This window comes from Phocoena phocoena, chromosome 4, assembly GCF_963924675.1.
Source record: "Phocoena phocoena chromosome 4, mPhoPho1.1, whole genome shotgun sequence".
Taxonomy (NCBI): Eukaryota; Metazoa; Chordata; class Mammalia; order Artiodactyla; family Phocoenidae; genus Phocoena; species Phocoena phocoena.
Genome location: NC_089222.1, coordinates 58,608,978 through 58,636,742, shown reverse-complemented (window position 1 = coordinate 58,636,742; position 27,765 = coordinate 58,608,978). Strand labels below are relative to the sequence as shown.

Here is a 27,765-nt window from a genome sequence, read left to right as displayed (position 1 = left end):
TACTGTTAATAAACAGTGAGTACTTCCATTCAAAATAATGATAAATACATTTACTACTTAAAGTGGCAAGTTACAACACAGCAGTCCAAAAAAAAAGTATTTCTGGAGTGGCTAGTAATTTTTATTTAATTTTAAAAGCCTAAGGTAAAAAACATAGGCAGTAAGTTTTACTAGTCAATAAAAAGCAATTCTACCATAAACAGAGTTGGAAAGCATTTTACTGAAAGCAAAATATTTAGAGAAAATAGACATTTTTACAAAATTATAAAATGCTTGTAATAAGAATAAGTGCATTTCAAGGAAAGCACAAACTTATTTTAATTTACAGAGCCAGTTAAAGCCTTAAAAAATTTAAGTGGAAATTGAAATATGCAAAAATGTATAAACATTCTACAAAAGATGGTTGTTCTTTTCCTGAGTATACTAAAGCTATGAAACGTAAGGTGACAAAGAAGGTAGTCATTTGGGAACTCTTCTCAAGGGCATTTCCTTTCTACACACTGCTTCCCTCCTTCTTCATATTCTTGTTTGGAAATCCACATCTGCTGAAAGGTGCCCTGTGAAATGGAAAGAAAAAATTACGTATGTACCTTTCTATTAGAAAATTTTTTCTTTTAATATCTTCATTATCACAACTCCTAATTTTTGAAGAACTCTTAAACCCCTCCCCAAATAGTACTCAAATTACACCCTTCTGGGCTTCCCTGGTGGCGCAGTGGTTGAGAATCTGCCTGCCAATGCAGGGGACACGGGTTCAAGCCTTGGTCTGGGAAGATCCCACATGCCGTGGAGCAACTAGGCCCGTGAGCCACAATTACTGAGCCTGCGAGTCTGGAGCCAGTGCTCCACAACAAGAGAGGCTGCGATAGCGAGAGGCCCACGCACCGTGATGAAGAGTGGCCCGCACTGCCACAACTAGAGAAAGCCCTCGCACAGAAATGAAGACCCAACACGGCCATAAATAAATAAATTAAAAAAAAAAAATTACACCCTTCTTTTTTCTGCCCTCCTCCAGAACACGCAAAGACACTATTTAGTCTTGCCCAAGTTTATATAGAATATTAAATCTTTCTATACTGTCATGAGGATTTAGAAAATGCTGGGAAAGGAAGATGAAGAGTTTAGCTATGATGGACTGATTAAGGCAAAAACAGAAATTGTTGGAAGGCTTGATCCTAGTACAGCATTGATGAAATGTTCTAGCATTTGATTAATGGTAACGTTTAGAACTCAAACTAGGATAAAGTTTTACAAGTACACAAACGACAGTACACACGCACTATGCAAAATAAACAGAAGGTCAAAGGAGGAAAATGACTAAAGGAGGAAGGAACGTGGACTACGTTACTACTAAGACGTGTAAGGAGAAGAAATTCGTTCCCTATGATTATTCAAGTGGATTCATATATTGTATCCAGTTTTGAACTAAGATCACTAAAAGACTAGAAACAGAACATAGACCAGAAATATATAAATGGACAGTTACAAACATTTAATAGTTAATAGCTTTTTAAAATGTTTAGCATAAGTACTTAGTGACATTTACTTTGGCTGCTCTGAGGTGAAGGGGAAATCCTCCAAATTTAGGGTGCAGATAAGTACAAGGACTTCCTCTTGATTCACAGTAGGCACCAGTCCAAGCAGCATGCAAACCCCAACACCATGACTTCACCATTTGCCCTAAGAACCAATTCCTGACTTACTCTACCTCACCAACAGGCCAGGGAGCAACCAGAACCCAAGAAGGAATGATTTAATTTTTTTTTTTTTTTTTTTTTGCGGTACGCGGGCCTCTCACTGTTGTGGCCTCTCCCGTTGCGGAGCACAGGCTCCAGACGTGCAGGCTCAGCAGCCATGGCTCACGGGCCCACCCGCTCCGCGGCACGTGGGATCTTCCCAGACCAGGGCACGAACCCGTGTCCCCTGCATCGGCAGGCGGACTCTCAACCACTGCGCCACCAGGGAAGCCCGGAATGATTTAATTTTAAATGTGCTGCAGGTTAAGTCCTGACCAGAGCCAATGGGAGTATTATTAAAAGAGGCAAGGATAAGTTAACAGATGCCCGCCTCTGTGTGAGAGGGGAAACTAATTAGGCTGACAATACCCACTAATGAGGCATTGAGGCATTTTGTCATTTTGGAACATGTAAAACTGGTATCAGGTCCTCTACTAATTTGATAGCTAAAAACTGCAAAGATAAATGATCCATGGGGATTTTTAGTCTTTCTACTAAATTTAGTATTTTCAGTGATACATTTAAGTTAAATAAGAATCTTCAACTATTTTGTAAAGTAGTTTATCTACTAACCAAAGAAGCTAGAATGGAGCCACCGATCCATGAACTAAACCTCCGTTCCACTGTTGTATTATTTGCAATCAGTTTCAACCGCATACTCTAAAATAGAAAGGGAAGAATAAGTATTAGTAGGATCAAATAGAACAAGTGACTTAACTTAGGAAATTCAAGTTATGACCTTTTAGTGGCTCTGGTTCAAGCACTAATTACACATGATTATTTTGTAGTAGCCAGATTAATAGTAGGCATAGGTTGGACTACTGTATAGGATTTTAAAGTACTTTGATTATGTCTTGTAATGTGTAGTTGAATAAGAGAATAAATTATATAAACCTTACAAAACTGCATACTAGATAGCATGGCATTCAGAATTTAATCCTAAAACAGCAAAATAAGTACTTAACACTATAAATCAGGTACTGTGCTAAGTGCTTCATATATTATTTCATTTTGTCCAACATCAAGTATAATTATTATCCCAACCTGCTGCCCTTTCTGTAGTGCTCAACTTTCTAACTTACTTTTTTAGGCCTTCAAAATCCCTCCTCATTTAGTTCATCCCTCATATCTTAGTTCAACCCTCCCTATTCCTCCCTGCCCCCATCCAAATCAAAACACAGGCATAAGATCTCAGGAAAGTTTATTCACACTGCTTTCTTTCAAGTTAGTGTTTCTGTTCTGCTGGAACACTCTCAATAAACATGGTTTTATGGCTCAGCACTATCCCTATCTCACTTCCTGTATGGAGAGATTTCCCCCCTACCTAGGAATTTGCTTCTGGGGAGTTCTCAAACTGTTGATACTTACCAATTATTCTATATATGAACATACAGTTTGAGTCTTTTTCACAGTGAAATAACTGTGTATGTAGCAGGGGTGGAGTATGTGGAATGGGAGGGAGGGGTGCTGAGAGCAGGAGGGATGAATACAGGGTTTTGTAGGTGAGGAACTGGTTGATATCTATTACAATGGATTTCATTAAATTTTTTTTGTTGTTGTTGATTTCATTACATTTTAATTGCCTCCTAAAAGACAAGGATAGTATCTAACTGGTCTTGACCAGACCCTGGACAGCCCAAGTCTATATTCATTATTCTGGGACTTTTATGAAATCTAATGATTAGTACTATAATTAAGGTAGATGCCAGGTCAGTCTATATCTCCAAGAATGTACGGAGGTATCAATCTTGTGCCTATATCAATACTTACATAACAAATATAAAAATGTGGCATATGTAAAACAGTCCTTTTTATGAGAAACCAAAGGCTATCAAATACACAAATTCTATAGATTCTGTTAGGGCCTATGTAATCTCTAATAAAGTTTTTTAAAATGTAATATTTATTGCAGGATACCTTACAAAAAACTACTTGATGGAAGTTTAAAAATCTAAAGACTATGACTACTATACTACTCTGTTACTAATGTGCCACGTAAACTACCTTCTCCCTAAACCAGGTTCTTCTATCCTTTTGAAAGTTATCACAGTGCACCAAGGGATGTTTCTAAAACATAAAAGCTCTTCAGTCCTCTGCCAAATTTTATCTTGTAAGTTTGCTATTAATAAGTGACATGACCTGGTACCTATCTCTGTGGGTTGAACTGTATCCTCCAAAGAGGTATGTTGATAATCCCTAGTCCCTGTGAATGTGACCTAATTTAGAAATAGAGTCTCTGCAGATGTAGGGTGGACCCTTAATCCATTACAACTAGAGTTCATTTAAGAGGACATACCCACAAAGGGAGAATGCCACATGACAACGGGGATAGACACTGAAGTGCTATAACTGCAACCCAAGAAACGCCAAGGATTGCTGGCAAATCATGCAATGCTAGAAAGAGGGAAGGAAAAATTCTCTTCTGTACGTTTCAGAGAGCATGGCCCTAATGACATGTTGATTTCAGACTTCTAGCTTCCAGAACTGAGAGGTAATAAATTTCTGTTGTTTTAAGCCATCCAGTTTGTGGTACTTTGTTACAGCAGCCCTAGGACATAATATACCATCATGCTCATCTTTCCAGCCATATAGCCCTCCCTACTTCTACACAGACTATAAGCCAACTACTTCAAAATATTGGAATATGCCATCTTCCCTTCATATTCGGCACATGGTATTCCCTCTACCTAGATGTCCTTTCATAAACTGCCAACCAGCTGAACTCCTATTCATTCAAACAGTTTCTTAATGAGGCTTTCCTCTGACACTCCTAGGGAGTTAAGTGCTTTCCCCTCAGTGTTCTTAAGAGTGCCTGGTTGATGACATACTGAACCACTTAGCACGTTAGTTTTTATTTTCTGCATGTCTACTCCTCCTAACTGACTAAGCCCTTGGTGGGAAGGGACTATATTTTCTATCCTTAGTGCCTAACAGACTATAGGTACTTAAGTATGGACTCAATGAATAAAGTGAGATTCAAACAGTACAAGAGTAACTAATAGATGTCATCTAGAAAAATTTGATTAATAAGGGGTATTAACTTTAAGTAATACCATACCAGGCAGACACAAAATACCATCAACCTACTGAAAAACAAACTATATAAAGTTTCACCAGCAGTGAGGATACATATGACTGAAAAATACCACTAAAGAACAAACAAAACTTACCGGGGGTGTTTTCTGAGAGAGTTCTCTATTCAACCTGTCAGTAAAGCTCTGAATTAGCGTGTTTCCTCCTGCCACTATAACGCTGCCATAGAGACCCTGGGATGAAAACAAAAATAAATTAGTTCCAAATGTTTCCAACAGTTTTAAATACAACTACAAATGAAACCATGTCTTCCAGTACAATTTTCCCTTTTTTAATTTTTTACTTCTACATAGACCTACTAGTTTAATCTAGTGGTTCTCAATCCTGGCTGCATATTCAACTCATTAGGGAGCTTTTAAAACACCAATACCTGGGGGCAATTAAATAAAAATCTCTGGGGATGGGGTCCAGGAAAAGTTTTTGTTGGTTTATTTAAAACTCTCCAGATGAGGGCTTCCTTGGTGGCACAGGGTTACGAATCCACCTGCCAATGCAGGGGACATGGGTTTGAGCCCTGGTCTGGGAAGATTCCACATGCTGCGGAGCAACTAAACCCATGCGCCACAACTACTGCAGCCCGTATGCCTGTGCTCCACAACGAGAAGCCTGCGCACCGTAACAAAGAGTAACCCCTTGCTCTCTGCAACTAGAGAAAGCCCACGCGCAGCAACAAAGACCCAACGCAGCCAAAAATAAATAAATAAATTTATAAAAAAAGAAAACTCTCCAGATGATTCTACTGTGCATTAAAATTTAAGAATCACTATCTTAAAGCAATTATTCTACAATCCAATCATAATTTTCTGGCAGATAGCTGCCAGTATTTCATTAGAGGTATATTTCATAATTACATCATCTCAGAATGCACATCTAGAAGTTACGATGTTTAAAATTAGACAAGGTTTAATGATTATGGTGGATAATGCATACTCTGACAACAGTCCTGGCCAAAATGACTGCTACCTTTCTCTTCTGCAGAGACGAACTTTTTCAAAATCCATGTGCTGAGGCCTCCCCCGCCAAAAACAAATTCTCAGTAATAAGGAGTATATTTACCTCTAATCTGCATGTATGCATCAGAAAGTTAAATGTCAGCCTGCTTTTTTAGTGGCTAAATTCATATTTTAAAAATTTATTCCAAATGTCTAAATCATCTAACTTTTGAAAGAGAAAATGGAATATAGAAGCATCTCCTCCTTTGCAGTCAACAATAGTTTAAAGGAGAAAACTCAACAAAAAACAAAGTTAGCAATGTCTTACAGTAAATGTACTTCAAATCAACTGCCTTCCCCTTGAGTTTACACTAAAATATTGCATACTTACAACCCCATTATCCTAGAAGCAGCACATCCCTGGCAGGTAATTAGTTGAAATAAAGAACATTTTTCATAACTACCCGGAAGTCTTTTTTGAACAACATGATTTTTTATAGACCCTTAGCTATTAGCACTATGCTCTAAGCAAATGCATTAACTCAAAGAAAATCAAGGCAATATGTTGGCTACAAATTAAATCTAGCTTTTAAATAAGATATAATCTAATAATTAGTGTGGTATGGAATATGGAGTTAGTCCTTAAAACTTGGCAAGAAATAAACTGATGAAACAAACAGCTTGGAAAAGCACAAAAAATATGAAGCTTATATCTAAACTCCATGTAAAAGTTACATAATTTAAACCCTAAACCACACCTTCCTGAAAAATAAAAACTGTACTAGGTACATTAAAAATCACCAATAATCTATATCTTGGTATGTCACGTTTTAGGAAATCTCTAGAACAGTAGTGTTCAAAAGAACTTCCTGTGATGATGGAAGTGTTCTACATCTGCACTGTCATAGAGCAGCGACTAGCTATTTATAATGTGGCTAGTGCAACCGAAGAATTGAAATTTAAATTTCTGTTTATTTTAACTGAATTGCCACATGTGGCCAAAAGCTACCACACTGGACACAGCTCTAGAGTTTTGCATTTTTCCTTTTCTAGTAGAACTTCATTTTTTTACATATTTTTATAAAATGGACTTCAAAGTCAATGGCCAAAGTTGCCAACTTAAATAATGATGGCCATTATAAATAATGGGGCACTAGATTGCCCTAAAAGATACCTTTATGCCATAAATGAGACTGGCACTTACTGGTCTGATATCAATATCGCACATTCCAACACTTGTAGTGACAACATGACTGACGCCCAGCATTGTATTTCCTGATAACCCCTATAACAAAATAGAAATGAGTAGTCACACAGAAGACCTTCAAACAATAAAGCACATCCAAAAAAGTTTAGTCAGTCTTATTTAGGTTTTGTAATTACAAGAGATCTTTAAAGGAAAAACCAGGCTAATTATAAAAATAAGCTTTTATACCTTTACATTGGAAGGGTCAAATAATCCTTCAGGAATCTTTAACCGTTCTGCTCCAAAATCACAGTTGTAGCCATTGGGGAATTCATAATGAACAGTTGGCATCTGTGCGGCTACTCTGAAAACATATCAAACAATATTAAACAAAAGACAAAAACAATCCTCTTCAGAATTATAAACTACTAAGGAATCATCAACTTATAAGAAAGCAGAGTGATAATATCTTATTTTCTTTTAAAATGTTATTCAGTAATTCTTAACTTTTTACCTTTAGACCAGTTAAGCATATTCTACAATTTTTTAAACTAAACAAATCAATTTCTTTCCTCATTTATAAAGTACACAGTTTAAAAAAAATTTTTTTTATTTTTATTTATTTTTGGCTGAGTTGGGTCTTTGTTGCGGTGCGCAGGCTTCTCATTGCAGTGGCTTCTCTTGTTGCAGAGCACGGGCTCTAGGGTGCACAGGCTTAGTTGCTCCATGGCATGTGGGATCTTTCCGGACCAGGCTCAAACCTGTGTCCCCTGCATTAGCAGGCAGATTCTTAACCACTGCGCCACCAGGGAAGTCCCTACAGTTTTTTTTAAATTGAAGTACAGTTGATTTACAATGTTTTGTTAGTTTCTGGTGTACAGCAAAGTGAATCAGTTATATATTAAGTATACAGTTTTTTTTAAAAGATTAGTATGAAGGTTTTAATAAGCTATTAAGTTTTAAGTCTTGTAGAAAAAATAAGAAAACATACTGTTCATCGTAAGTTGAATCTGATACTTGAAGTACTGAGGCTTGAAAATCCTGGATAACACACTATGGATTTTAAAAAAAGGATAAGAAACAAAATTATTGAGATTTGTCTTTGCAGTCTATACTTCTGTAACATTATTTTAAAAACACTTTTCTTAATGAAACTGTACCACATTCCTGGATGGCTAACTCATTTCAAGGGTATAAATCTACCCAGTAAGGACTCTGAGCATCAAGAAACCCAATTCTAAACACTCGCATTATAAGTTAAATTATATAACATTTAAATTACAACCATTATGGAAAAATGATGAGATAAAAACAAGTGGGAACCCTTGTACCCCAGTCCTACATAACAAAATTGGTTTTAGAACACTGTTTTCCCATTTAAAAATTTTTTTTCTTTAAAATTTTTATTGGAGTATAGTTAATTTACTGTTTTCCCCTTTAAAATAAGCTCAGAAGCAAGATTTCATTAGCTGAATATATATAAAATGCATATATATTGTATCTTATGGAATTTTTAATGACTGACATAGTATAAAACAGTTAAAAAATTTGCAGTGAAATACATAGGACCTCTGAGCTGCTAAAGAAAAATCCTGTCTAAGGTCTAGGCGCAATTATTAATCATCTTCACAATTTTTCCTTGTACCAAACACCCACAAAAAATCTTTATCCTTAGGTGTAAGAAACTGTCAAATAGGATATATCCCTGCCATAGTAAATGATGACTTTCATATCCTTTTACTGTTAAAAATGAATGTATATTGTGGTGTGAGAGGTTGTTTTACTAACCTCTCCCCTGTCAGTAAGTCATGTTCAGAGATGGATTTTCAGTAAAGAAAACCTTTTGTTGGCTCCTTGCTGTGAACAGTAACACATTTTTTTACATAGCTGACTCATATTAGGAAAGAGAACGTAACTGAGCCACACCAGCAGGCCTCTATACACTAAAACCATTTTCTTAGTCAAAAAATGTACAGAATAGCATAATGCTTGTTTTTATCCCAAAGCTCCTTTCAGGTCTCACCACAGTAATCCAAGTGAATATAGTTTGTTGAGATATCTGACAAGCATGAAAAGCACACCCCTACTCCGCCAAAAGCTATTAATTGTTTGTAAAATACCATTAAAAATATGTTTGAAAATATAAAGTGCTCATACTCTAGTCAAAGACTTACAGCCTATAATGCTTTCATAAAGAGAATAAGGGTTACTTACGTTACACATGTAATTGTGCCAAGACCTTGTAACCTGTGGCAACTTCTCTTTTCTTTTCCAGTTTGCTGGAGATCCTTCACGAACAGCTTCCTGAGTGCCAAGAGCAAGTGCTAGGTTAACAGAGTTCACAACATGGGGGTGGGGAGTTGGAGGTAAATCCCAGAAATAAAATTCATTCATCACTTACTTTTGATGCAATCATATATGGAGGAATCAGTTCTATATTCATTTCTTGGAAGAGTTCTCTGCACTGCATAGTAATAAAGTCTCCAGCAAGAGGGGATTTTACAATGCCTATGAAACAGATTAAACAAGGCTAAGAAAGCATTCCATCCAAACTCCCTGGGACAAATTTCCTCTGTGTATTTATACATGATTAATTGTTTTCAAGCAGAATTAATGGAACTATCCCTCCAGGCATGAATGAAGCCATGCATCAGTTTTAAATATACACTATATACTAAAGATTTAAAAAAAAAACACTTAAAGACATGACTGGGAAACTGATATGCTTTGATAGTCCAAGTCATTGCTTTATTTCATGATCTGTGTCCTCTGTGCGCCCTGGTTAAATACAGTTACCTTGCTGAAGGACATAGCCATCGTGAACTGGAATTGCAGTGGTATGAGTGGCTCCACTGTCCAAGATAAGCCCAGTAGAACGACCATTAGCAAATCTAGTTTAAAGCATTAAGGAAAAGAAAGTATCAAGGTTCCTAAAATAATGTTTATTGTAAAGGGAAGGTTTTATTAAGGCATTTTTAAAACATGTGCGTTGTGGCTTAAAATGCGTTAAAAAAAAATAAAATAGGGCTTCCCTGGTGGCGCAGTGGTTGAGAGTCCACCTGCCGATGCAGGGGGCACGGGTTCATGCCCCGGTCCGGGAGGATCCCACATGCTGCGGAGTGGCTGGGCCCGTGAGCCATGGCCACTGAGCCTGCGTGTCTGGAGCCTGTGCTCCGCAGCGGGAGAGGCCACAACAGTGAGAGGCCCGTGTACCGCAAAAAAAATTAAAAAATAAATAAAATAATAAAATAAATACGGGGATGAAAGTTGGCATCAAATAATAACTCTGGTTTCAAAACAAATGACAACAGGCAGGACTTCCAGAATGGTGGTGTGAGGAAGTCAGAGAAACCTTTATCCCAGAAAGACATCTGTTAAACTGGTCCAAATCAGCACAATTATTCAAAGTCCCTGGCACAGATCAAAGGGCTACAACAAACTGAGAAGCATTTAACAAAATCTATAGAAACTTGGTAAGAACAGTGGGAGGCTGTGACATTTGAGATAAGAACTAAAACCATTCTCACATAGGATTAAAGAAGAACCATTTCAGCAGTTTGGCGGGTGAGTGGCTGTTATCATCATCTCCCCCAACTCAATAGGAAGAGCTATTCCAGGCAGATTCAAGAGCCAGTGAATATCAGCAGACTCCACTTATCCCATTTTCCACAGCTCTGTGCTGCAGAAGGCCTACATCACATGAACATCATAAACCAACATTTAGGAGTAGAGCCATTCACTGGATCATCAAATATTCACTGAGCATCTATTATGTGCCTAGTGATAGGTCTGGTGCCCAATAAAGGAGGGCAGCAGGGAGGTCATTCTCTCACTAGCACTCCTTAAGCAGAGAAGACACAAAGAGGTGAACCAAAACTGTCTCTGCCCTGAAGGATATCCTGATAAGTGCAGCAGAGATCAATAAAGCTATAAAAAGAACAGTTTGAGATGCCATGGGAGAGTATATAGGAATATAACCGGTCCCTGGGAAATTCAAGTATAAGCTGGGGAGGGGGACATGGGGAAGACGAGACACATGCAGGAAGGCCAGGAGGCAAGAGAGCGTAGTGAAGAGGTCAGGGAAGTGCAGCGTAGTTCAGTGGGGCCTGAAAGGAGAAGAAAGGCAAGGCTGTGGAAGATGATTCTGGCTTAAATCAGCAGACTGGCAATTACCAAAGATGATCAGAGCTGCAGTGTGAAGACTGGGCAAGATAAGAGGAAGGGGTGCACCTAATGCAATGGCAGTGGATAAAGAAATAAATGGATTTGAGGGTTTGGTTTGGGGCCGGGGGAGGGTGGAGAATAGACAGGTCTTGATAACTACAAAATCTGAAGGGTTAATGAGAAATATTTCTGGTCTAGACAACTGGGAGTAAGATAATACACAAAGGAGAAAGAATAAATTTGATGGGAGAGAAGAATTTTGGATATATTGAGTTTAAAGTGCTTAAACAGATAACTAATAGAAAAAAGTTATAGTAGACAGCTGGACGTGGGCCTGGAGCTCACAAGAAAGATCTGGGATACAGACATGGATTTGGAATTTGTCAGTGTATAACTGGTATCTGAAGCCAAGGAAATAGATAGTTAAACCAGAAAGAACATGTCAAGAGAGATGAAGGGCTAAGGGCAGAGAACTAAGGCATGGGCAGGAATGATCAGAGGAAAGAGGTCTGAGAATAAATGGCCAGAACGATAGGTTAGTAATTTATCTTTGCTATTACTGGTACTCCATTGATCTCTGGCCATCTATATACATAAACACTAATTTTATCTCTGTTAGTACAAAGTGATACAGTAACACCAGACTAAAAGTATGTAAGCTCTCCTAAAGATGGCAATTATAAAACCTGGACAAATTATTTTAAGTGACCATTTTAAGATACTGGAAAGTATTCAAAAGTAGTCAAAACTCAGCCAAAACTTATCTTCATGAAACTGCAACCAGAGGGGGTAAAAACTGCAAGTTTGCAGCTTCCTCACCTAAAAGTGCTTCCCAGCTCCATGGCTATAGTTCAGGAAAGCAGTGATGAAAAATCGCAACTTTACCACCTTGAGTGAACACAGAAAGGAGTTCAGGGCTGGAAGAAAAGCTGGACATTTAAGGTAGAAACTCTGGAAGAAAGAGAACCACAGAAGGGATAAAACCCAAAATCTGAGTATAAAATCTACCCAAATCTCTGGTTGACAACTGAACTATTCAACTGCAGGACTGCAGGGGGACCAACAAAATGCAGAGAACAGAAGGGCAATGCATTCTTGAAAAACAGAGGTGCACCAATGAGTTCTGTGATTTTGCTACCTTTTTAAATAAATGAATTCTCCAACAGCATGTAGCTCTGACAGCAGAAGGCTGAAGCCTGCCTCGCAAACTGAGGTGTCAAGAGGACAGAGCCTGAGGCTGGCAGATAAGAGCCCAGCTATCAATTAAGTCAGATAAAACAATACTACTCTTCTTACTAATATTTTTGTTTTGGAAAACAGAGTTATCTTTTTCATAAAACTGTTATTTTTGTCGACATTAATGTGTGTATTTTTGTTATTTTTAATTAAATTAATAAGAAAATGTTAAAAGGAGTCTTAGTTTTAAATTCTCAAACAGTAATATTGATAGTTATAACCTACAAAAAACAGAAGCTCTGCGTCATCCTCAGTAATTTTTAAAAGTGTAAAGGAATCCCAAGGCCATGGTTAGGAAGTCAAAACAATTTTTAGAATAATACTAAGATGTTATTTGCCCTTTTCACTGTCATTCTCTCATAAATGTACAAGAGAGTTTTTTTCCAGAGGCTATGTCATGTGTGATACACAACAGACTGAATGTGATATGAGAATCCAACTTCTGCTGTTAAGTCCAACGTTAAAGACATTTGAAAAGTTGTGAAACGAAGCCACTCTTCTCATTAATATTTTTGGTTTTGGAAAACACAGTTATTTTTTATTAAAATATTTTATTTATATTATCATACAATGGGCTTATTAATTTACTTAAAATAAGCAAATATAATTTTTTTAAGTTTCTGTCTTAATTTCTAATATGGCAAATACTACCAGATATGATCCACATAAATAAAAGCTCTAGGTATAAAAAGTTTGAGAACCTCTGGGCTAGAAGAACACAGTAAAAAACACCAGTCAGCAAAAGCCAGAAGTGTTAGGAATTCTAGAGGACAATCTACTTCCCTTACCAAATAAATTACAAGAGAAAATAAAGGTGAGGGTGGGTACAATCTACAGACCACAAGAGACCTAAGAGACATATCGAACAAAATACAATGCATGATCCCTGTTGTTTGGGTCCTGATTCAAATATACTACACTGTTTTTTAAAAAAGAAAATAAATTGTGGTTATATCTTTAAAAAAAGAGACATATGGTAACATCTTGTACAGATACATGCTTAATGTCTGGGATTTACTTCAAAACCATGGTGGGAGGGGGAGTGCCTGTGGTTATAGCTAATACCACTTAGCTCTGTGTTGAAAGTTGTTGACCCTGGGTGATGGGCACATGGAGGTTCAATATAATATTCTATCTTATTTTGTGTAAGAAATTTTCTATAATAAAAAGTTAAAAAATAAAACAATACCAATTCTGTTTACATACTCCTTGTAAGGAAGCAGCCAAACAGATCTTATGTTCAAATTCAGAACTGCCGTTTTCAAGCTGTGGACTGGGACCAGTTTGCTTACTTTGACTCTGATTCCTGACAGGATTATTATGAAAATTAAATGATATAATGCACACAATGAGTCTGCTAATACTCTCCCTCCTTCCTCTACTCAAAACCTGCAATGGTTCTCTTGAGTCTAAAGTTTACATTTTTAAAATCTAACATGCAAGCCTTCTATAGTCTGATCTAAACATATTTTTACAACTTGTTCTGAAGCCGAACATAAATCTTCAACTCTAAACTAAGTCACTGTGAAGAATGCTTACACTTTCCACCTCCACATTTGTGCTAAAGTCATCTCCAAGACACACCACGACAGACAAATGTTAGATTACAGTTACCACAGTGATTCTCACACATATAAAATTCGCTTGAATATTACAGCAATCCAGGGAGGTATACCAGATAAATGAGTAAAAAGTGAAGTTCAAATTTTAAGTACCTAATTCAAGATCAGTTTATAAGCACTGGAACTTGAACTCTAAATGTAGGTCTCCTTTCCCCACATCCTGCAACTAAATTCTCTTTTCTTTACAAAGGCTTGTCAGGCTACAATATTACTCCACTGAACTACAATTGCTATTTGAAAAATTCAAATTAATCATGTACTTCTTTATGACTTTTGCCAATGCTATTTTGAAGTACTATTTAAATCTGTTATTTAGTTTTCAACAAGAATATTATTCTTTGAGATCAGGACATAATATTTCCTTGTCTGTCCCTTAATATGCTTGTAAAAAATATTTGGTGATTAAACCTTAAATGAATTTACAGCCAATTTCCACTTTTCTAAGGTACTGGAGAAGAGGAAGGAAATGGCAATCTTTGAATTCAGCTAGGTCAACTGACTTAAATACTGTCCTGTCGTCACATTCCCCTTCTAAAAACAAAAATTTCTGTTTTTGTTAAACTTTGTTAAATTAATGAGAAGAATTTGAGTGCTTCTTTCCTGTCTCCCTCTCACATTTTCACATGCATCAGTTCCAATAAGAATACTAAAAGATAGATATCTAAAAGCAATGGAGAAAAACGCCTCAACTTCTGAACAAGCAAGAAGTGGCTCCTGGCTTCCTGCTGAAGGTATCACCTTTAGCAGCACCACAGTTACTCCTAAAGAGAAGTTGGGTATTACTCTTTCAAGGATACGCTGTCAAAACGGCAGTTTTGCAAAGGAAGAATGCAGGGATGTTGTAGTGTTCAAACATTAACTCTGTCAGTTTCTCTCTCTTTGCTCTGGTATTCCACTTGAAAAGAGGGAAAAAGAAATGCAAATTATTTATTGTTTAAAAACTAAAGTGTTGATTTATCTCAAAATTCATTTTAGCACTACATTAACAAAGATGTAAAACATTAATAATAGAGTAAAATACCATGGAAAATCTTCTTCATAATATCTTTACAACATTTATTTCTATGTATTTGTAATAAATTTAATAAATATAAAGTTTATTATTTAATACATAAAATTGTTTGCTGCTATGAATTCTAGAAATTACACTTTTCAAAGTATATGGAAATCTGGATTCTTATAAACGAAGTATTATTAAATCTTATTTTTTTAAATCTTAAGAGTGAATCTAAGTGTGAGGGACAACTCGAATTCCGTTTGGAGGCATCTTTGAGCTCGTGGAGTACACATAATGAGCAAAGCTCACCCTCCCAAGTTGAAGAAATTTATGGACAAGAAGTTATCATTGAAATTAAATGGTGGCAGACATGTCCAAGGAATATTAAGGGGATTTGATCTCTTTATGAATCTTATGATAGATGAATGTGTGGAGATAGCAACTAGTGGGCAACAGAACAATACTGGAATGGTGGTAATACGAGGAAAGAGTACCATCATGTTAGAAGCCTTGGAACGAGTTATGAACAATAGCTGTCTTCAACAGAGAAATCAACTGCTTCCACATGTCCCCTCTCCACATTTTACTGCGATGAAAACTGGGTCGTGTACATTTTCTTACTGAACTTTTTTGTTAAATAAACTTTGGTAATAGTCAAAAAAAAAAGAGTGAATCTAGTCATCAAAATCTTAAATATGCATTTTAAATCACCAAGTTCTCCCACTTGTAGATGGTACTCAAAAGAAACTAGAGTTTAGAAAACAATAACAAAATACTGATAATTTATAATCATTATCTAGTCTTCTGGGCCCTTTTGACTCTGTACCAAATGTATTTCACAAGAGACTCTGGTCTAGCAATTTCCAGCCCTAGTTCAACATTGACTTTAAATATAAATTTTATTATTTAATAAGTATAATTGTCTGCTGCTACGAATTCTAGAAATTACAGACTTTTCAAAGTATAGGGATATCAGGATTCTTATAAACATGAAGTATTATTAAATCTTAAGAGTGAATCTAGGGACTTCACTGGTGGCACAGTGGTTAAGAACCCGCCTGCCAATGCAGGGAACACAGGTTAGAACGCTGGGTCTGGGAAGATCCCACATGCCGTAGAGCAACTAAGCCCGTGAGCCATGACTACTGAGCCTGCACTCTAGAGCCCGTGAGCCACAACTACTGAGCCTGCATGCCACAACTACTGAAGCCCGCGCAATCTAGAGCCCGTGCTCCACAACAAGAGAAGCCACTGCAATGAGAAGCCTGCGCACCTCAACAGAGTAGCCCCCACTCGCCGCAACTAGAGAAAGCCTGCATGCAGCAACGAAAACCCAATGCAGCCAAATAAATAAATTTATATTAAAAAAAAAGAGTGAATCTAGTCACTCTTAAGGTTGAGTATAAAAGCAGATATACACTGCCCTTGAGGGATAAGGGACAACTGACCAAAATGGGAAGCAGCCCAAGGAACTCAAATGTTAAATTCCTGGAAAAAACAGATAAATAACCACCAGAACCCACTAGGGTGCTTTAATTATTGTTCTTTGAGTATTTTAATTATTGAAATAATAAAAATAAAAGTTGTAAGAGTATTTATAAATGAATATCCCTTTCCCTAATCTTCAAAATTCAAAATATGAATTTCTATGTCTCTTAAAGAAAAAGGAAATACTCTTCAAATGAGTAAATAAACAACCTAGAGAAACTCGAAAAAGTTTGTCTCACCGGTGCTTCTGACATGAGAACAGGATGCAGGCTGGCTTCTGATTTGACATGCATTTTGTAGGTATGATCCAAAATAGCCTGGAAACTATCCCAATCTTCAACTAAAATATAAGATTAATACCTTGAAAATAATGCTTAATCGAAGATTAATACAGCATCTTTTGAGAGACTGTGTCTAATGGTTTAGCACTAATATTGATACTGTAATATACAGAACCTACTTATTTTACAGCTCTGCCTCATAACACAGCACTTCATATAGACATCATCTTTGTCTTCTAGATACGGTTTCTCCAGCCCCAACAGTTACAACCCCTAGACCTGTCCCAGGTGTAATTAATGTATCAAATAGACGTAAAATACCAAATAATTATTATTCAATAAGTACTTATTGAAGGCCCAAAACGCAATTCAAATGGTAGGAGAAAACACAGAAGAACTGTATGATCTAGCATTTAAAAAGCTTACAATCTATATGAAAAAAGATGTAAAGACTTAAAAAATATTAGAGAATAGTATGTTTTCAATTTGCCTTCCACCTAAACATCCCACTGAAACTGCTCGCATAAGTTACTGATGAGCTTCTAACAGGCAAATCCAGTGGATACATTTGTAATCTCATCTGACCTCTCTAAATTACTATCTGACACTACTGACTCAAGAGTTTACAAACTTTTTCTGCCGCAGTCCAACAAAGCAATTTCATTCCTTGATAGGCCTCTCAGGATGGGGGTTTTTTGATCAATGGACCTCCTCTGTAGCTTTAACTTCTCTTTCCTCTTCTTAGCGTAAAGCTCAGTGCCACAGTTGAGAACAATGAGAATCACTGGACTTCTTTACTTCTAGAACTTTTTCTTCTCTTGGCCTTCTCCTGAATTTTCTCCTACTTCCCTAACTGTTCCTTCTATTCTCCTTCACAGGCACCTCTATTGGTTACATACATGGAAATAAATTTTCATAAGGAATCCTATCCTCAATCCTCTTCTCATATCCCAAACTCTTTCTGGTAAAAAAAAAAAAAATCAGCTCCATGTCTTAAAATCTCTCTCACCTGCTTACTAGATCAGCACCTATATTCAAACACTTTGAACTAATAAACTCATCTACTTGCTGTGCAGAAAGAGCTAACTTAGCAGACCTGAGAAAGGCCTGCTTGCAAGGCTGACCCTTGGCTGGCATCTAGGAACTTGTTTGGTAAACAGTTCCCTACACTGATATAAAACTTCCCCCAAATACGAATAGCTCACTGTGCCTCAACTGTTTATACAGTGTGGTTTATGTGGAATACCTTTCCTTCTGGGAGTCTGGGGTTTTGGAACATGTTAGGCACAGAGTACCTACATGACCAGCCCCTAATAAAAACCATGGGTACTGAGTTCTTTTTTTTTTCTGTATCCAAAAGACAGTCATTTGTTCCAAGTATCAAGATAATATAAGAAATAAAATATTTGCAACAAAAAATGTCCTTCCAGTTTTTTTTTTTAACAGCTCTATAGAGGTATAATTTTCCATAACATGGATCCATTTTAAGTGTACAATTAAATGATTTTCTTTTGTAAATCTACAAAGTTGTGTGAATATTATTACAATTTAATTTTAGAATATTTCCATCATCCCAAAAAGAAACTTTATGCCCTTTTGCAGTCAATTCCCATTCCATCCACAGCCCCAAGAAACGACTACTTTACTTTCTGTCTGTATAGATTAGCTTTCTCTGATCATTCCATATTAGAGTAATCATACATTATGTGGAGTTTTGCATCTGATTTCCTCTATTTGGCGTAAGGCTTTTGGGGTTCTTCCATATTTTAGCTTATATCAGTATTTTGTTCTTTTTATTGCCAAATAGTACTTCATTTTATGGGTATACCACATTTTGTATACCCATTCATCCAATGATGCACCTTGGGCTATTTCCACTTTTCGGCTAATATGGATAATGCTGCTCTGAACGTTTGCATATATGTATTTGTGTGGACATATGTTTTCATTTCTCTTTTGTTGATACCTAGAAGTGGAACTGTTTGGATTACATGGTGAATTTATGTTTAACCTGTTAATAAACTGTCAAATTTTTCCAAAGCTGCTGAACCATTTTTTGTTCTCTTCCAGAAACAGATATGGAGGTTTCAGTTTCTCTATATCCTCATCACACTTGCTACTGTCTGTCTTCATAATATAGCCATCCTGTGAGTGTGAAGTAGGGTACTGAGTCTTTAATGAGCTCTACTAGTAGACCACACACACATGTTCCTGGTTACTGGAGGGATTAAGCACATCCTTTATGACTTCACTGTAAGCTCTTGGAAGCTTGCACTGGTTTCCTCTGGACTTCTCTACATGCCCCTTTTTTCTGTCAGTTCTGCTTTGTATTCTTTCAGCATAATAAACCTTAACTGTGAGTACACTGACATGCTGAGTCCTGTGAGTCCTTCTAGTGAAAAACTGGACCTGAGAGTGATCTTGGGTCTTACACTTGCTTTTTAAGACCATAAAACTTGCTCCTTCCCCTGCTATTCCTACCTCAATGCATGGTACCCCCCATTCAGTGACTCCAATCAAAAATCTAGGAAACTTTCTCAACTCTTTAAACACTTAGTACCATTTGTCTTGGATATCTCTGACAGCCACCTCAGGATCTCTGCCAACAGTATTAAAATTTTAACCCTCTTCATTTCTCATTTGGACTCACCTCCCTAACTGATCTTCCTATCTCTAGTATCTCCCTCCAATCCAGCCTACACAGGACTGTTAGATTAATCTTTCCAGCTGGCACATATGAGCATTTATATATAAAATACTGTTTAAATTCCTTTGGAGTTACCTTTCAGTTACCAGCTTAATATACTCCTGGCATTACATGCCCTTTTATGATTGCTCTCTGCCTACCTTTCCTGCAATTGGCCATAATGTACCTACTGTTACAGCCATACTTAATTGATGACACTTCTAAATATGGAAGTTTCTTCCACAACACCATCTCTTCACACATGCTGGTTGCTCTAATTTACCCAGCCTTGTCAGTCAGGCTAATTCTTATTCAGTGATCAAGATTCAGTACAAAAGTTACCTCCTTTGTGAAAACCATCTCTGACCCCCAATGATAGAGTTAAATACCCACCCCTCTAATCCCACTGCTTATCAAACATAGTTATATTATAGCACTTATCCTATATATATATATATATGTGCGTGTGTATATATATATATACACACACACACACACACATATACACACATCTATCTCCTCTACCTATGAGTTTCTTGAGGAAAAGAAACACGTTTTATGCATCTTTGTATTCTCAGTGCCTGGAACATCAGTTTATGGAATAAAAACAAAAAAAAAATAGCTGATGTTCAACTTTTAAGAAGCCATTGGTTTATATCTAAAATATACTATGCATACTCTACATTTAGAATCAAATCCATAGAAAAAAACATCGTACCCATCCCATTTTTCAGTGGTGAAATGGCCTCTGTATTCTCCCTCGGAACACGCAGGGCATTAGTATCTATGTAATAGGTGGGACCGCCTTGTTTGCCTTTATCACCATCTATTTCCATCAATGTACTTCCATCATCTCTTTCTACCACCATACCAATAGCAGTAGGGAAATCCACCTGTAAGAGTCAAAAACATTATTTACAAATTTTACCTGCTTCTACCAAGAAGTCATTTCCACCAACTAATGTATTTTACCATATTTGCGTCAGAATTTCCGCATGAATTTAACTCTACATGAATGGCTTTTGCATATCCAATTAACTCTACCATTCCACTTACCTTGGGACAGTCCTCACCAGCGTACCCAGCTCTCACAGTATAGGATCCAATGTCAAAAACAAGGGCTCCAACTTCATCTGAAAAGATGAAAAGATAATTAACATTAACGACTTACAAGTATCATGTGAAAATTAAGAGTACGTAATGTGCTTATATTCATATTATTACTAGCTTGAACCAAGTTTTAAATACACCTTAAAGATTCACTTAATTAAAATATAACAAGTCATACACAGTATATCAGTAGAGGTTCAATCAGGAAAGAGGTGGTACACTAAAATTAGGCAATTTAAGGAGAGTTTACTTATTAAAGGGTCTACTTACAAAAATACAGGCAAAATATAGGAAAACCAGAAAGGACAGTATGGTACCCTAGGACTAGTAATAACAGAAATCTGTTGCCACACTTAGAATTGAAGAAACCAGAACCCGGAGAGAGACCTGTATTGGGAGGGCATCGGACAGGAGCTGTGATCTTCAGTTGAGGGATGGAATCAGCCTTGGCTGACCCTGAGGAAAAGGAACCAGACTAATACATTTGCCAACCTCTCTCACCACTGGCTAGGGTGATCTTATAATTTCTCACCCAAACTGAGCCACTACTGAATGTGATAGGAGCCCCTATTAATAATTATACCAGGACAAGAGACACAAAGCAGCAAGTATGGTTACCCTACCATTGGCCAAACCAGAGGCCAAGAGAGTTCACTGATGCAGTCTACAAGGGTCAGTCTTTAAGGGCACAGAGAGGGTGGAAATGGGTGGAAAGTGGATCTGGAGGGGCAAAGGAAAGCTATCCAGTACACTAAGGTATACCATTCTTTTCATACGTTAATCAACATGATATTTCATGCAATTAGGGAATAAACTTAGCAAAACCCCAAGAAAAATAAGGAACCTAAAGAATAAGAATTTAAGGTATAATAATATAGGCCAGGTAAAAATCATTAAAATGAAGGTATCATTGAAGTTTGCACATTTCCAGATTTGTAGGAGATAAAAGTTTAATACTGAGAGAGAAAGCTAGTATTTTTTTTTCATATTCAAATTCAGAGAAAAGCCTCTAATTACACTTTAAAATGCTTCACCCAAAACAGCACGCCTCCTAAAACAAAGCACTTGGGTTTTCTAGGCACTGATTTTTCAAAGGATTTTTTCACTCAGTCATTAAAAATAATAAAGAAATACTACTTAGCTCAATTAAATTGACAAAAATTAGTAAGGCTGATAAGACCAAGTATTGTCAAAGATGTAGAAAAAGAGGAGCTCTTACACATTTGCTAGTAAAGTTGTAAACTGGGACTTCCCTGGTGGTCCAGTGGTAAAGAATCCGCCTTCCAATGCAGGGGATGCAGGTTCAATCCTTGATCAGGGAACTAAGATCCCACATGCCGCGGGGCAACTAAGCCCATGCGTCACAACTACTGAGCCCATGCGCCTCAACTAGAGAGACTGCGAGCCGCAAACTACAGAGCCCTGGAACCTGTGCTCTGGAACCTGCACACCACAACTAGAGAGAAGCTCACGCGCCGCAAAAAAAAAAAAAAGTTGTAAACTGATACAAGCACCATGGGCAATTTAGTCATATCTACTAAAGTTGAAAATGTGCATACATAGAAATTACACTTATGTCTTCTCTAGAGAAACTCTCTCACGTATATCACAAGGAGACATGTAAGAGAATGTTCACTGGCTATGTGACCTCAGGTGATTTACTAACCTCTCTGCCTCACTTTCCTCATATGTAAAATGTGCATAATAGTCCCTATCTTGCAGGATGCTAGAAGTATGGAAGCACTTAGAACAGTACCTGGTACATAATAAGCACAATAAGTGGTAGCTCATTATAATTATTATCATCACACTGCGTGCCACAGGAATAGGTAGGAAGATTAAATGGTCTCTCAGTAGGAAAATAAACTACAGTTTATTCATAGACTGAAATACTACATAGCAGTTAAAAATGAATGGTCTAGGGCTTCCCTGGTGGCACAGTGGTTGGGAGTCCACCTGCCGATGCAGGGGACGTGGGTTCGTGCCCCAGTCCAGGAGGATCCCACATGCCACAGAGCGGCTGGGCCTGTGAGCCATGGCCGCTAAGCCTGCACGTCCAGAGCCTGTGCTCCGCAGCGGGAGAGGCCACAACAGTGAAAGGTTGCGTACCGTAAAAAAAAAAACAACAAAAAAAACAAAACAAAAAAAACAGAAAAAAAAATGAATGGTCTATATCTACATGTATTAACATGGATAAATCTCAAAAGAATTAGTTTAAAAAGCTAGTTACTATGCACACATATTTTGATACTACTTAATTCATTATGGATTCACTCACTTAATAAAAGTATAAAAATATGCACAGGGTTGGGGAATATTACATACCAACTTCAGGTTTCTGGTAACCTCTAAGGAGGCAGAGAAGAGGAATCTATATCAACAATATAGATTTTATCTATATTGTTGATTTCAACAATATCAATTTTATTTCGTAAAATATCTGAGGCAAATTTGACAAAACATTACATTTATTTAATCTCAGTAGTGAGTACAGAAGTATCATATATAAACTTACATATACTTTACTTTTTAATGTTTAAAGTATTTCAAAAACTAAAAAAATAATTTAAAAAATAAAGATCAATTATTACACTACAATTATCACAGTTGAGAGATGGTGTCCTTACAGAATAGTGATCTCATTTTTATTGAAATAAAATGAAGAGCCACCTATGTTTGAAAGGAAGTTTCTGTATTTGTTACATTTCCCAAAGTAATCAACTTTTCTCTACACAATCTCTGATCCAAATTATTTTGTCTGAAAGGAAAGGTCCTTAAAAGCAGAACATTGCATCTGTTTTCACCACAGCATGTAAACTAAGGTACAAACAGTAAGTATTGTACACCAATGACATGAACTGGTAAACTCTAACACTTTGATTAACCAGAATGTTGGGTAAAGAAGTATCCTAACTAAATGAATTAATTGCTTGGTTAACCAAAATTTTCTACTCCTGTTCTCAAGGATCAACCTTTTGCCTTGCACCAGGGCTTTTAACCTTTTCTGTTCCATGGACCCCTTTGACAATGTTCGAGGCTGAAATTCATATGTTGAAGTCTTAACCCCGAGTAACTTAGAATGTGACTGTGTTTGGAGATAAGGTCTTTAAAGAGATGATTAAATTAAAATGAGATCATTAGGGTGGGCCCTAATTCAATGACTGATATCCTTACACGAAGAAGAAATTTGGACACAGATATGTACAGAGGGAAGACCATGTGAAGACACAGGGAGAAGACGGCCACTGAAAGCCAAGCAGAAAGGCCTCCAAAGAAAACAACCCTGTCAATACCTGATCTCAGACTTCTAGTCTCCAGAACTGTGAAAAAATTAATTTTTGTTGTTTAAGTCACCCAGTCTGTGGTACTTTGTTATGGTAGCCCTGGAAAACTGATACAGACAGCTTAGGACACTTATGAATGTCTTCTTAGAATGTTTTCAAATAGCCTATAAAAGAAACTAATTAGAATAAAATTCAGTTAGTTAGGGCTTCCCTGGTGGCGCAGTGGTTGAGAGTCCGCCTGCTGATGCAGGGGACACGGGTTCGTGCCCCGGTCCGGGAAGATCCCACATGCCGCAGAGCAGCTGGGCCGGTGAGCCATGGCCGCTGAGCCTGCGCGTCTGGAGCCTGTGCTCCACAACGGGAGAGGCCACAACAGTGAGAGGCCCGTGTACCGCAAAAAAAAAAAAAAAAAAAAAAAATTCAGTTAGTTATATCCATGGACTCCTTAGGGAGGCCAAGGACTCCATGTTAGCAGTCCCCTCCTCTAACTTACCCTTTCTTAGGTAACCTGCTCCACTCTTACAGCCTCAATTTCTACCTAAACAGTGGTACTTCCAAACTCAAATCTCTCTCAAGCCCTCACCTTCATCCAGATCCAGATCTCAAACTTCTTACTGTACACTGCTTTCACCTGATGTCCCATGGGTACCTCAAATTCAACATACCTGAAGCACTGTCTCCTTGTCCCCATCCTGCCTAATCTAATCTCAGCTGTGCTTATCACAGTTAGTAGTGGCTCCAGTCATCAGAGGCAAAAGTCTTCCTGAACACCTTCATATTTCATATCCCTCATCAAGTTCTGACAAATATTTCTGCTACATATTTCTCAAATCCCTTCTTCTTTAATACCATTGCCACTGCCTTGAGTCAAGCTCTTATCTCAACCAGGAATTACAACTCCCTACAGGTATTGTGCTTCCATCTTTACCGTCTCAATCCACCTTTCAAACTGCTGCACTGTTATCTTTCAAAACTGTAACTGAACATTTTGGTACATAAATCCTTCAATGAAAAGAAAAGGGAGAATCATCAGTGGTTTTCCATCATCCCAAGATAAAATTCAAATTATTCTACCCAGGTGATATTCAAGACCTAGCATAATCTGGCAGTAGTCTCTCCTCCCACCTCATACACTACCATTACTGAAGATTATGTTGTCTCCTAAACACACCGTCTACTCTGCATATGCTGTCCCTCTCTATTCTTCTTTCATCATCCTCATAACCTCCTTTGTAAAGTCCCTTGACTCTTCCACATTGAGTTAACTTTTTTGTCTGTGCTATCTTTGTATCTTCTATATATTGTCATTATTGAACATACTTCACTGAATTTATCATCCATATAAGACACTATAAACTATAAGCTGCACCATTAGTTCACGCACCACTAGGAGAAAAACATGCTGCCAATTAAGCTCTGCCACGCCATCAATAATATTCCAACTTCAGCTCTTTAAATGTGTGTGTGTGTGTGTGTGTGTGTGTATGTGTGTGTCTGGGGTGGAATGTACAACTAAAAATAAATTAAATATGGTGTCTATTTATTTGACTGACTCACCTACAAGACTGCGAGTTTCTTGAAGGCAGAAGCTATACTTTGCACATAGCAAGCACTCAAAATTTTTTTGTGTGAAAAGAAAAATCTAACAAATCAGTTATTTTCCTATCTTAATCAGTGTGGTAAACTGGACATAGTAGAATTTTAATTTGAAGAAGACTCTTGATTCTCAAGAATTTGGAAACCCTTTCACAGTAAACCCTTTGGAAAATATGACCCACTATAAATACTGGCCATACAGTAGTAGCTCAAACACAAAATCATACACTTATTTTTGTGAGTTTTATATACTTTATATGTGAGATAGGCTTTAAGAAATATTCCTCTACATATGCAAATGAGAAACAGGATGTTTATTCTGAATACCTAAACCATACCTGAATATGTTGTGGTTCCATACTTGAAAAATGGCTTATGGAGAAACAACCAAAATCTTTTTATTTTTAATTTTTTTTTTATGGGGAAGGGTTTTACTGAAATGCCTTTTCTTTTCCTGCTCCCCACTTACTAGAAAGTTATGTAACTCTGGGCTGGTTAACCTCTTCTACACCTCATTTTCTTCTTTAATAATATGGGGATAAGTAGTACCACCTACAGTGGTTGTTGTGGATTAACTGACCTAATGCATGTATTAAACGCAATGCATGAAAAGCCTCTGGAACAGTTCTTGGTACACAGTATGCACTCAATAAATGTTAACTGTTGGCATTATTAGTATCCATTTCTACGTTAGTCACATTAAACAATGCCTTGTAAGGAAATACTCAGTGGACAGCCTTTAGGTTCTTGGATCAGTGAACCTGAAAGTCAAAAGAGTCAGCAGCCTCCATAAGGCAAAGGTACATAGATCAGGTCTTTCTGTCAGGATTACATCTTCAGATGGGGAAGAAGTAAATCATGAAGATCCACTAGGCTTTCTCAAAAGTAAAACTGGAAAACTACTGACTCTCACATTTGAGAAATCAAAACCAAAAGCATATATGGAGAAGGAGAGGGTGAGGGTCAGCGTGTCACCTGAGTGGGGACTCAAACGTCACTCCAAAACTACTAAAACCTTTGAAAACCTTATTATTTTCATCTCCTACCTATAAAATGCCATCCGCTTCAGAAAGCAACAATAACAAAAGCAACACTTTGGGTTTGCCTCTTTCTTCTCTAACTCATCAAACACAACACAAAGCATGAATCATACACATCAGTGCTTCATCTAGGTATCTTGCAAAACCGGAGGCTCTGACTCAGTAGATTTAGAGTGGGGCTTAAGAGTCTGCATTTCTAACGAGCTTGCAGGTGATGCTGATGCTGCCGATCCTTGGATCATACTTTGCGCAGCAAGTGTAGCATTATCCCATTTACCTTCACAACCACCCCAATGGGTAGGAACCATCATTCCACAAAAGAGGAGCCTGAAGTTGGGAAAAGTTAAGTAACCTGCCCAAGGCCAATGAGCTAACTAAATGGGGAGCCTGATATTCTAACCCCGGTCTGTGTAGTCCCCAGGCCCGTGGTAATCGTTCACTACACCGCAGCCCACCCAACCGTAACCATCCTTCAATTACATGTGTTCCTAAATTAAGCCGGAGCAGACCCGCCCACAGGTAACTCCGGAGCATCCACAGTCAATAAATAGGCAAGAGTCACTGAAAGGTGTGAGGCAGAGTGAGCTCGGGGCGCGGACGCTGAGTCCTGAGTGACCGCCACTCCTTCAATCAGTTCCACTCCTCAGGACTCGCTCTGCCATCTCCGGGACGCCGCGGAAACCTTCCGTCCACGCCGGAGAACTGCCAGGACCTCCCAAGTTTAAGAACATGCGAGCGCACACACGCCGACAGAGCCGGCTGTGAGAGAGGAAACCCCAGGGCCGGTCACCCCAGCCGCGGCTCGCCGGGCCGGGCCCTTGAGAGGAGCTGCCCGCCCAGCCCCGAGGCGGCGAGCACCCTCGAAGGCTGGCTCCTCCGCGGGCCGAAGCTGGCAGGAGCCGCAGGGGGCGGCGACTCCGGGCGCCTGAGGCACTCGCTGAGGCGGGGGGTGGGGGGGGGGGTCCAGGGGCGGGCAGAGCGCGGGGCGGAGATGGGGCGGGGAGGCCGGGGTCCCGAGATGGGGAGACCGGAAGGGCCGCCGGGGAGGAGAGGGGAGGGCTGGGGGCGGCGGTTACAAACCCCACGCGCTAAAAAGGCGCGCTCTCCATCGGCAGCACTCACTCACCTCCCCCGTACACCCCGCCGCTCATGGCTGCTATCGACGCGACTCCTACGCTAAAGGCCACCCGGTGAAGTGACTGCAACGGCCGCGACTGCGGGTCCGGAGAAGCGTTGGTCCCCGACTCCCTTAACTTCCACTGCCACCCCCCTCAGGCAACAAAGCGGCGTCCACCCCGGCGCGCAGTCACACTT

The 27,765-nt window shown here is 38.3% G+C and overlaps 1 protein-coding gene and 1 pseudogene across 1 annotated transcript; one reads left to right on the top strand and one right to left on the bottom strand.

Annotated features, from left to right (window-relative positions):
• Positions 1 to 97: 97 nt before the first annotated feature.
• Positions 98 to 27,765, bottom strand: ACTL6A (actin like 6A). The gene is made up of 14 exons (XM_065876221.1): positions 27,578 to 27,765; positions 20,478 to 20,554; positions 20,140 to 20,314; positions 16,694 to 16,794; positions 14,767 to 14,864; positions 9,744 to 9,838; positions 9,349 to 9,455; positions 9,162 to 9,251; positions 7,939 to 8,000; positions 7,197 to 7,311; positions 6,966 to 7,046; positions 4,907 to 5,002; positions 2,310 to 2,396; positions 98 to 557 (listed from the first exon to the last, which is right to left on the bottom strand). Exons 1-14 carry the CDS (start codon positions 27,600 to 27,602, stop codon positions 477 to 479), a joined length of 1,290 nt encoding a protein of 429 aa, XP_065732293.1. The 5' UTR covers positions 27,603 to 27,765; the 3' UTR covers positions 98 to 476.
• LOC136122565 (small nuclear ribonucleoprotein G pseudogene) lies at positions 15,261 to 15,590 on the top strand (annotated as a pseudogene).